Source organism: Hypanus sabinus, chromosome 22, assembly GCF_030144855.1.
Source record: "Hypanus sabinus isolate sHypSab1 chromosome 22, sHypSab1.hap1, whole genome shotgun sequence".
NCBI lineage: Eukaryota > Metazoa > Chordata > Chondrichthyes > Myliobatiformes > Dasyatidae > Hypanus > Hypanus sabinus.
In genome coordinates this window covers 21,710,157-21,722,527 of record NC_082727.1, presented here as the reverse complement: position 1 = coordinate 21,722,527, position 12,371 = coordinate 21,710,157, and the positions used below count along the sequence as shown (strand labels likewise).

The window sequence follows — 12,371 nt, the reverse complement described above, 5'->3', positions numbered from 1 at the left end:
CTCCTTGTGTGCTGCTGACTGACTTATGGGAGTGAACAAACTCTATCAATGTAACAAAAAACTGGAAAGAAATGTTCATTCTGAAGAAGGAATGTTTACGTGCCACAATTCAAATGCTGGCCTGCCACTATGCTGTTGTTGTAAATGCTGCAAAAGGTGGATTGTGTATGTTAGAAGTAAATTTTTGTATTTGTGAAGTCTTTGTATTTTTTCGGTTTTCTCATTTATTTATTATGCCATTCTTATTATGCAACAACGGACACAAAAGAAGTTCGTCTTTACAATGAAAGCTACTTATGAATGGGTTTTATGTGGTCTGATAATCCAAGTTGTCCGATTCCATTGTGCCTAGTCTATGACAAACAACTTACAAATGCAGCAATAGCTCCAACAAAATTGAAGACACTTAACTACAAATCACTGCCATATGACACGTAAAAGCACTGATTATTTTAAACGCCTATTGGAATATCGAAACAGAGTAAAGCTTTTGTTAATAAAGTCACGAACAATAAAAAGAATCAAGCAGCAATTATTTAGTAGCTGAACTTATTACCCAAGAAAGGAAAAGCCACAGTTGGTGAGAACCTAAAAATACCAGCATGAAAATTATAGTGGGTAAAATGCTAAGAACAAGATGCAATACAATAAATTGAAAAGGTTTCACTCTCAAACAGTACGATTAGTCGATGTATTGATGACATGCCACATAATGCTGAAGAAGTTGTGCGATAAACTGGAAAACAGCTTCTTTATCCAGATTGATGAGTCAACAGGTTTCACCAATTAATGTCATGTTGTAGCATTTGTAAGATTTGTAAATGATGATGAAATTCAAGAAACTTTTTCTGTTGCAAAGAACTACCCGAAACAAGCAAAGGCTAAGATATACAGTATTTAATGTTCGGTTTTCATAACTAGAAACAAAAGGTCTGTCTCAGAGGAACTGTGTTGGCATCTGTACTGATGGTGCCTCAACAATGGTTGGCTCCATGAGGTTTTGTTTCTCTTGTAAAAAAAAGAAAATCCTAATGTTGTCACAACACACTCCTTCAACATTGCAAATAAATGTTCACGTCGTAAACAGCATTAATTTACAACCTTTATTTAAATTAAATCTACCGAACCTACATTTAGAAAAAATAAATCCCATTTTGGCTTAATCCAGTTATTTAACAGAAATTTGTTATGTTTGCCTTATCAGTTTTTAAAATTTATGAAAGAGAGAGAAAAATTAATTTCCAGAAAAGTAACCTCAGCTTACCTACCTGTTTTTTGCCCCCAAAGTTGGCTAAAAATTCATTCTCTACTGAAAAGAACACTGGCAATTATTCTTGAATTATACATTTACAATTTAGTGATCACACTAATGTACCATGAGCTGCGGATATAATTTTTATGCAGGGTTTCCTTGAGACCTGAAAATTATTTCAAGGTTTCCCCCAGGGCAAAAAGGTTGAGAAAGGCTGCTTTAGAGTTTGGACAAAATTGAAGATGAACATACTGAAACATGTTAACTTCTTTTGGAAAGGTTGGTAGATAGGAAATGCTTTGACAGATATGGACGAAGTACAATCAAATGGGACTAGTTCAGTTAGGAAACCTTATCAGGCTGAAGGACCTGTTTTCCCTGCTGTACAGCTCTATAACTACTTATATGGCGTAGACCACATGTAGGAAAAATGGACATGCTGGCTCAGGAGTCTACAACTGCCAGTGTGCCCTTTTAAAATAAGTAGACCAAAACTGTGTATTGTACTGCATTCAGAGCCTACACTGCAGGAAAGCATTCTTATAACTAATTATACCCTGTAATAATTAACAATAATTAACTTCCCTTTTTCTAAACCACAATCTTTTTGCCATAAGTGCCAATATGCCATTTGCCTTCTTAACTACACTGGACCTGCCTGGTAACCTGTTGCTTATTTGGCACAGGAATCAGAATCTCAGAATAAGTGGTTAGCCATTCAGAAAATGACATGTTTCACTTCAAGAGTGGTGATTCAATGGAATTCTCAACACGAGGGTTGCAAATATTAAATCACTGATTGCTTTCAAAGCAGAGATTAATAGATTTCTGAACATTAGTGTATTCAATGGATATGGTGATAGGACAAAAAAATATTATTGCGTGCAAGATATATAATCTTGTTAAAAGACCAAGCAGACATGAAAGAGCAAATGCTATGCTCTATCTCTTACTTATTTATTGATATAGCATAAATACATTTAAGAAAAGAGTATAGATGAGGCAGATAAAGTTAAACAATGGGTAGGAATAAGCTCGTACACAACTGCTGAGCAGATGGGCCATCCACATGCCCTAAATTGTTCCTGGATGGTTCAAAGGTTCAAAGTAAATTTCTTATCAAAGTACATGTCACCACATACAATCCTGGGATTCATTTTCTTGCAGGCAAACTCAAAGTCCAATAATCATAATGTAGTCAAAGACTGCACCAACTGGGCATACAGTGTGCAAAAGACAACAAACTATGCAAATACAAAAAGAAAAATTAATAACAATATTAAATAAACAAACAATAAATAGAGAACATGAGATGATGAGTCCTTGAAAGTGAGTCTATTGGTTTTGGCCATATTTCAGTGATGGGGCAACTGAGGTCGATTGAAGACATCTCGTTTGGTTCAAGAGCTAGATGGTTGAGGGGTAGTAACTGTTCCTGAACCTGCTAATGTTGGTCCTGAGGCTTATTTACTGATGGGAGCAGCGAGAAGAGAGCGTGACCTGGGTGGTAGGGGTTGCTGATGGATACTGCTTTCCTGCAATACTGCTCTGTGTAAATGTGCGCAATGGTGGGAAGGGCTGTACCCATGATAGACTGCCATATCCACTACTTTCTGTAAGACTTTCCAATCAAAAGCATTGATGTTACCATACCTGGCTGTGATGCAACCAGTCAATATACTCTCCAGCACACGCCTAAAAAAAGTATCATGCTGAATGTTTAAAACTCCTAAGGAAGTAGACACACTATAATGCTCTGAAATGATAACACTGAGGAATTTAAAGTTGCTGACCATCTCCACCTCTCATCTCCCGATAATAGCTGCTCCTGGACCTCTGGTTGCATCCAGAAGTCAATAATCAGCTTCTTTGTCTTGTTGACATTGAGTGTGTTGTCATAGCCTGACTCAGCCAGATTTTCAATCTCCCTCCTGTATGCTGATTCGTCACCACCTTTGATTCAACCTATGCCAGTGGCGTCATCAGCAAACTTGAATATGACATTGAAGCTGTGCTTAGCCATACAATCGTAAGTGCAAAGTGGGCAGAGCAGAGGGCTAAGCATACAACCTTTTGGTGCACCTGTGCTGATGAATTTTGAGGAGATATTGTTGCCAGTCTGAACTGACCAGGGTCTGCAAGTGAGGAAATCGAGCATCCAATTCCACTAGGAAGTATTGAGGCCAAGATTTTGGAATGGGAAATCCTACAGAAAGTAGTGGATTTGGCTTAATTATTCGTTCTGAGGAGATTTATATTATTAAATGTTGACTGTAGTCGATAAAGAGCATCCTAATATGTACATCTTTGGTGTCCAGATGTACAACAGTTGAGTGAAGAGCCGATGAGATGGGGTCTGCTGTGGGCCTGTTGTGCAGTCAGGCAAATTGGAACAGATCCAAGTCACTTCTCAGGTAGGAGTTGATATGTTTCATCTCTCACCTCTCAAAACACTTCATCATTGTGGATGCAAGTGCTTCTGGACTATAGTTATTGAGTTGTCAGCGACAGCCAGTTATGCCTCAAGCTGTAGTGACCACAAAGTATCTGCAAATAGCACAAAAGATTACTTTACTGGGAGTAGTGGATGATTTAAGTTGCTACTCACCAGGCAAGAAAGGAATGCAACGCAATTTGGGATCCTTCTGTCCTCCTTCAACAGGAAACTTGTCCAAGAGCTGCATCTGCAATGAGGAAAGAAAAAGGACTCATTTCTTATAAAACATTATAACTTCATGATACAATTCTATAAATAGAATCCTTCAGTACTGAGACCATTTTATTAAGTCATGGAATTATACTTTAAATGCAAGAAACCATGTTCCTTTCCCCATTTTGCCTATTAATTTTCCTTCATCTTCTTTAAACTCCCAGCAGAAGCAATTAAATTTGTTTCAACATCTAGATGACAAATCTCTGGGTAATTTTTTTGTGTGTAATTTATTTTTTATTGAAGTTCATCACCAAACAAACATTTCCATAAAATGTATTTCAAATACTATACATATATACCATATAGTCATATTTGCCACAAATCTCCACTTAATATTTATCTGAGGTATACACTTATAGAAAAGAGGAAAGAAAGAACAAGCAAAAGGAGAAAACTATGTACAAGTAGGGAGTGATTTTTTTTTACAACATATTCATTGATTTGTGAGAATAAAATCAGGCCTATGAGGTATTATGTAATTAAACCATTTTTTCCAGTATGAATCAAATTGTTCCAACTTATGATTAACAAATGCTGTTATCTTCTCCATTTTGTAAATGTCCATTGTAATTTCCATCCATGCGTTGTAAGTTGGGCTCTCCTGTGATAGCCATTTCCTGGTAAGAGTCTTTTTACCAGCCACCAACAGTATACAGTATTCATTAAATATTTATCTCTTTTCAACCATTCTTGAGGTATACAGTTGGCCCTCCTTATCCGCGGGGGACTGGTTCCGAGACCCACCCCCCCGCAGATACCAAAAAACATGGATACTTAAGTTCCTTATTTAACCTGGCTCAGTGCAGTGGTCTTTAGGACCCAGCAGAACCCCAGACTTTATTTAACATTCTCAGTGTGGTGGACATTAGGACCTAGTGGTGCAGCTCTGAACCCGCAGTGCTTCTGTTCACGAAAATAATCATGATCACGATTGAAAATAAAGTGGAAGTAATAAAGCGATCAGAAAGTAAAATATGTACTATATACTAAGAAAAACGTTTGACTAACGGAGGCTAAATAATACTGGATGTACATGTTCGGACTTCAAATCCGACTTAAAGACGGACTCAGGAATGGAACTCATTCATAGCCCGGGGACTGACTGTACTTTTAAGTCATTTCTAGATTACTTATAATACCTAATACAATGTAAATGCTATGTAAATAGTTGTTATACTGTATTGTTTAGGGAATAACTACAAGAAAAAATAGTCTGTACATGCTCAAACAACAAGTGCTGGAGAGAGAACTTCCGGGTTTTCCCGATCCGCAGTTGGCTGAATCCGTGGTAAGGAGGGCCGACTGTATACCCAAAATATATGGTCTTACTTTCTAAGGGTATTTCACATTTAAAGATGTCTTGTAGGGCACTATGTTCTGAGCAATCTTTTCAATAGATTATTAAATCCAGCTCTGTATGATGCTTCCCTTTAAGATGCTTTGCCAAAATTTTTAGTGTCAATAGAGTCATAGAAAAGTACAGCATAGCAATAGGCTCTTTGGCCCATCTAATCTGTGCTAAACCATTTAAACTGCCTACTCCCATTAATCTGTATAGGACCACAGCCATCCATATACCGATCCAAACTTCTCTTAAACATTGAAATTTAGCTCATATGCACCACTTACTCTGGCAGTTCATTCCATGCTCTCATCACTCCCTGAGTGTAAAAGTTTCCCCTCATTTTCCCCTTAAACTTTTCACCTTTCATCCTTATGACCTCTAGATGTAGTCCCACCTAACCTCAGAGGAAAAAATCCTGCTTATATTTACCAAATCTGTACCCCTCAATTTTGTATATCACTATCAAATCTCCCCTCAATCTTCTACATTCCAAGGAACAAAGTCCTAACCTATTCAATCTTTCCTTATAACTCAGATCCCCCAGACCCAGCAACATGCTTATAAATTTTCTTTGTACTCTTTCAACCTTACTTACATGTTTCTTGTAGTTAGATGACCAAAACCACATACAACACTACCAATTATCCTTCAATGACTTATACAACTTCAACATCGCATTCCATCTCCTGTACCCAATACTTTGATTTAAAAAAGCCAATGTGCAAAAAGCTTTCTTTATGACACTATCTACCTGTATCTACCACTTTCAATTAATTATGGCCCTGTATTCCCGGATCACTTTGTTCTACAGCACTCCTCAGTGCCCTGCCGTTTACTGTGTATGACCTACTTTGACTGGTCCAACCAAAGTGCAACACCTCACACTTATTTGCATTAAATTCCAACTGCCATTTTTCAGCCCTTTTTCCAGCTGATCCAAATCCCATTGTAAGCTCTGATAGTCTGCCTCTCTGTCCATTATACCTCCAATCTTGGTGTCATCCACAAATTTGCTAATCCAGTTTACCACATTGTTATCTATATCAACGATATAGATGATAAACAACAACAGATCCAGCACCAATCCCTGTAGCACTCCACTAATAACAGGCCTCCAGTCAGAGAGACAATGATCTACCACCACTCTCTGGCTTCTCCCACAAAGCTAATGTCTAGTCCAATTTACTACATCTTGAATGCCGAGCGACTGAACCTTCTTGACCAACCTCCCATGGAGCAACTTTCAAAGGCCTGGCTAAAGTCTATCTGGAGAATATCTACTGCTTTGCTTTCTTTGACTTTCCTACTAATTTCCTCAAAGGACTCTTTAAGATTGGTTAGACACAACCTACCACACAAGCTGACTATCTCTAATTAGTCCATGTCTATCCAAATATCCAGTCCCTTAGAGTACCTTCCAATTACCCTCACTACTGATGTCAGGCTCACTGGCCTATAATTTCCTGGTATATGTTTAGAGCTTTTCTTAAACACTGAACAATATTGGCTATCCTCTAATCCTCTGGCACCTCACTGGTCACTTAGAATAATTTACATATCTCTGCTAGTGCCCTGGCAATTTCTGCACTTGCCTCCCACAGGGTCCAAAAGAACACCTTGTCAGCCCCTGGGAATTGATCCACCCTAATTTCCCCCAAGACAGCAAACACCTCTTTCTCTGTAATCCATATAGGGTCCATGTAGATTATGCCATTTACCTCACTTCTATAGACTCTGTCTGTCACTTGAGTAAATACAGATGCAAAACTTCACCTCACCATATGTCTTAATTTAACTCCATCTGCTATTCCTTGCCTTACTGACCTAGTTGATCAAGATTCTATTGTAATCTGAGGTAACCTCCTTCACTGTAGTACCAACATTAGTGTTATCTACACACTGACCATTTCATCAATGTTCTCCACCTTCACACACCATCTTCTCTACAATTCTATATAAAAATGCTGTTTGTTGTATATGCAGTTTTGAATAGTAACAGGACATCCAGGATTTCACTACAGACCTCAAATTTCTACATCATCTTGACTATCTCTGCATTCTGAAGCTTTTGGAACATTTCTGATGTAATAATACCATTACATCATAGCTTTGTATAAACTTATTACCTGTGGCACAGATTTTCTCTAGTGTCTATTTTACTGGTTCCTATGTTCCATAAATTCACTTTTTCCATACATCTCTTGCCTCACTTTCCAAACCTCCAAGAGGACAACAACCTTGTTATGGCTTGGAGACTTTAGTGCCTCAAAGACCTGGAAAGCTATGTTGGCTGGTATCAGGGCTTTATGCTTTGGTTCTTGGTAAGGTCACCCATGCCAAAGGTCAAAGGGTAGAGTCCAGATAAAGAGTGGACTACCAGTCCTCCAGGTTTGGGGGTTCAGATCAGAGCTAACAACCTTGAGAGATAAAACACAACTGTGATGGAAACAAGGAGGAAACTTTCTATATCTGAGAAAAGCCGTCGCACTTGGTCTCCACCTGGGACTTGCATGACTGACAATAGTAAACACAAAGAGAAAGCTACTGGCATGATGAAGGTAGCCCTGAAAACTGTCAGAGATGGACGACATCATTGCTGCCCTACACACCCGCAGCATAATAGGTAATAAGTCACCTTCCAAAGCTCGCCATTATTACCATCAACTGTTAAATTTAACATTCTCCATCCAAGCCTTCACCTAACCACACGTCTGAACTCCCTCTCACTTTATATTACAGTCTATACTGTTCAATCTAGACAAATTTTCATTTTGCCACATTAATGAAAGCAGACCCTTACAGCCCACTCAATAGTATTCTTACTAGTGTCTCTTTTCTCTGAGGTCAAAATCTTACAACTGAAATGTTAGAAGCTTGACCAAACTCTCCTGTCATGGTTCACTGTCCATTTCTTCATACTGAGGTTTTTTTTTCCTGTTAAAAGCTAGCTATTGGTTGTGCAATGAAAATCTTTTTGTTCACAATAGAAAAGCATCGCCAATGCACAACAAATGGAAGACTGACTTGAGGAGGATAGATTTACAGTTATTTACGGGTGTAACCTATGGCAGTTCAAATTACTGAAACATAGCTCAACAAGATGGTACAACATTGCAACTTAAAATACAACTTTAGGAAGATGTAATATTTATTTAGTGATAGAGTAGCTCCAGAACATAAAAGTTTCTTAGCTTAATAAATAAAGGCAAAGAATGCAGATGTGGAGTGAGTTGTGTTAAACTGTGATATCATAGGAAAGCCATTGTGATATGCAAATCCAAGAGAGGGTACAAAAGCGATAATAGAATGGGTCTAGGATCAAGATATCTCAGCCACAAGGTTCAACTAGAGAAATGAGTAATGTTTCTTTCAAACAAGGGTTGATGTTATCTAAGAGTTGTACAAGATCATGATAACAAATCACAAAGGCATATGGACAGGAAAGGAGTGGAGGGTTATGGGCTGAGTGCGGGTAGGTGGGACTAGGTGAGATTAAGGGTTCGGCACGGACTAGGAGGGCCAAGATGGCCTGTTTCCGTGCTGTGAGTGTTATATGGTTATTAAAAAAAATCAAGTGTACCCATATACAGTTCAAGAACTTGGCAGACTTTCACAGTGAAAGACAAAAGATATGGACTCATAACTTGGGCCCATTGGCTTTTAGTGGTATATGTTAATATTTTAAGTATGAAAGGAGGAGATATGATAAGTTTACTGATACAACATGGTAGTAGTGATGGAAGATAGTTTTAGTGCCGTTAGATTCACGTCAGAGAGTTGCCATTATATGTTTTACCATAAGACGCCAGAGCAGAATTAGGTCCATTCAGGCCCTTGAACCATTCCATTATGTCTGATTTATTATTCCTCTCAACTCTATTCGCCAACCTTCCTGCATAACCTTTGACACCTTTACTAATCAAGAATCTATCAACCTCCTCTTTACATATACCCGATCACTTCGCCTCAACAGCTATGTGTGGCAATGATTTCCACAGATTCACCAGCCTCTGGCTCAAGGAATTCCTCTTTTCCTTGTAGTTTTGCCTTTCTTTAAATTTGCTTCTATGCTTATATAATCATTTGCAAAATTTTTAGTAACTTGTCGTATATCTGGTTCTATACCATAGTCTGTCTGCGAAGCTGAAGTGTGACTTGTTCAATACTTGTTCGCAGGTTTCTTATCGAAGCCGGTTCAAGTTCAATTGTCATTTAACCATACAGCCAAACCAAACAGTATTCCTCTGAGGCCATGGTGCAAAACACAGTACCAACAGAGATACACAGCACAAGATTCATATTGCACATACATCAGTAAAATACATTCACATATATAATTTATACTCCAAGAACCTGAATTTCACAAATGTTGCAGCGTCTGTAGTCAAACAAATACAGCTCATCTTCTGCTGAGTGAGCACTAGGGGCAACACTAATTCCAGCTTAGACCCTGTACAACACCACCTCTGGTGGAGTGCATCAACGCCAATGCCTCTCTCCTGGGTGACTGTAAAACTGCAGTTTGAAACTAGTCTTTACTACCAGACCACTTTGCAGAAAGCATGTGCTCTGTTCCTTTGTTACCTCTATTTTCCTGGGTTGCTTGTACAGGTTGGCATTCCCTGACCTCTACAATGATCAGCATTCAATAAAATCATAAGACATAGGAGTAGAATTAGACCATTTGGTCCATCCATTCCAGTATGGCTGATTTATTACTCCTCTCAACCCCATTCCCCTGGCTTCTCTTCGTAATTTTTTTTGTAATCTTTTTTATTGAAGTTCATCAAACAAACATTTCCATATGATGTATTTCAGACATTGTACATATATATCATATATATCACAAAATCTCCACAAAGTATTTATCTGGGGTATACACTTATAGAAAAGAGTGGAAAGAAAAAACAAGCAGAAGGAAAGAATTATGTACAAGTAGGGAGTGATTTTTTTTTTACAACAGATTCATTGATTTGTGAGAATAAAATCAGGCCTATGAGGCATTATGTAATCTTTATTTAATCATTATTTAATCTTCGTAATCTTTGACGCTCTGTCTAATCAATAACCCATCAACCTCTGTTTTAAGTATACTCAATGACTTGGCCTCCTCATCTGGGCATGGCAATGAATTCCACAGATTTACCACCCTCTGGCTAAATAAATTCCTCATCTCTGTTCTAATTGGACGCCCCTCAATTCTGAGGCTGTGCTTTAACCTGCTAGCCCAGGCATGGGCAAACTGCGGCCCGTTAAGCTTTTTAACCCGGCCCGCAGAACTTGATGAAATTATATTGATAAACCTTGTTAACGTTTTTCCCCGCAATTCTGGCATTTTCCCAATAGATGACGCACTCTATATACATCGACCTTTGTTGAGGTGCAGCGTATTACTCCACATTTGCGCTTTACTCTGTGACTGTGTAGAACTGATAGATGAAGATATAACCAGCGACTTAAATAAAAAGGCAGAGTCGTTCACGTTATATCCATTAGCACTGGATGAAAGCAACGATATAAAAGACACTGCTCAGCTCCTCATTTTTATCCGAGGAATTAACAATACTTTTGAAATAACGGAGGAGTTTTTGACAATGGAATCTCTGAAAGGAAAAACACGGGGAGAGAACTTGTATGACCGGGTGTCTGCTGTCATCGAAAATATGAAGCTCCCTTGGAGTAAACTTATCAACGTCACCACAGATGGATCTCTTAATTTGATGGGAAATAATGTCGGCCTGCTGAGGAGAATACAGAATAAAGTGAAAGATGAAAATCCTGACCAGGATGTTATTTTCCTTCACTGCATCATCCACCAGGAATCTCTATGTAAATCGGTATTACAGCTGAATCATGTTGTGAATCCTGTCGTAAAACTTGTCAACTTTATACATGCAAGGGGACTTCTGCACCGTCAGTTCATCACGTTCCTGGAGGAAACTGATGCGGATCACCAGGACCTACTTTATCACTCCCGTGTCCGCTGGTTAAGTTTGGGCAAAGTGTTTCAACGAGTATGGGAGCTCAAAGAGGAGATTGGTGCATTTTTGGAGTTACTGAGGAAGGCCAGTGAATTTCCTGAGCTGAGCAACAAGAGCTGGCTTTGTGACTTTGCGTTTGCTGTGGATATATTTTCACACATGAATGAACTGAACGTGAAGCTACAGGGGAAGGATCAGTTTGTGCATGACATGTACACAAACGTGAAAGCCTTTAAATCCAAGCTGGCTTTTTTCTCCAGGCAAATTTTGAATAAGTTATTCACTCATTTTCCCACACTAGCCACGCTGGAAGAGGCCAGCGCAAATGTGAAAAAATACAGCGAGTCACTGGATGCGCTGCACAGAGAATTCTGCCGTCGCTTTTCTGATTTTGAAAAAATTGACAAGTCACTTCAGTTGGTGGCCTGTCCCCTGTCATAAGATCCTGAAGCAGCACCAGAGGAGCTACAGCTGGAACTGATCGACCTTCAGTCTGACCCCGTCTTAAAAGAGAAGTTCAACTCTCTTAAACTGAATGACTTTTATGCTTCACTTGGTAAAGAGGTGTTTCCAACCTCCGGAGGACGGCACAGAAGATGCTGGCGTTGTTCGGCTCGACCTGTTTGTGTGAACAGGCGTTCAGCGTCATGAACATCAGCAAAGCCAGCCACAGATCCAAGTTAACTGACCAACACCTCAGATCCATCCTAAGTATCGCCACAACAAAACTAAATCCAGACTTTGATGCGCTGGCTAAAAAGGGAGACCAACAACACTATTCCCACTGAAATTAAAAATAAGTTTCTTCGTTGTGTTATGTAAAAAATGCATTTGAAAATATTTTTTTCAATAAGCCTTACATGTTACATGTCATTTCTGTTAAGTGATGGACATGAGTAGTGCGTAGGTGCACGTACGTTCTCAAAATAAAAAATGCGCTCCAGATCAAATAACGCGCTCAGCATACTGGCGCGCTCTCACTGTTCTGTCATTGTGCGGGTCGTTGTTGAGTTTTGGCACAGGGGACAACTGAATAAGAAGGAGCAGGACAAGTAGACCTGCATCTCCTACCGTTTTTGA

At 39.0% G+C, this 12,371-nt stretch overlaps 1 protein-coding gene across 3 annotated transcripts in view; it reads right to left on the bottom strand.

The window, feature by feature from the left end:
- sh3pxd2aa (SH3 and PX domains 2Aa) overlaps positions 1 to 12,371 on the bottom strand; it is a 322,252-nt gene that overhangs the window by 220,526 nt on the left and 89,355 nt on the right. For all 3 annotated transcript variants that reach the window (XM_059947263.1, XM_059947261.1, XM_059947262.1), the window contains exon 3: positions 3,861 to 3,936. In XM_059947263.1, coding sequence (XP_059803246.1) covers positions 3,861 to 3,936 — 76 coding nt within the window. The remainder of the gene's footprint in view (positions 1 to 3,860; positions 3,937 to 12,371) is intronic.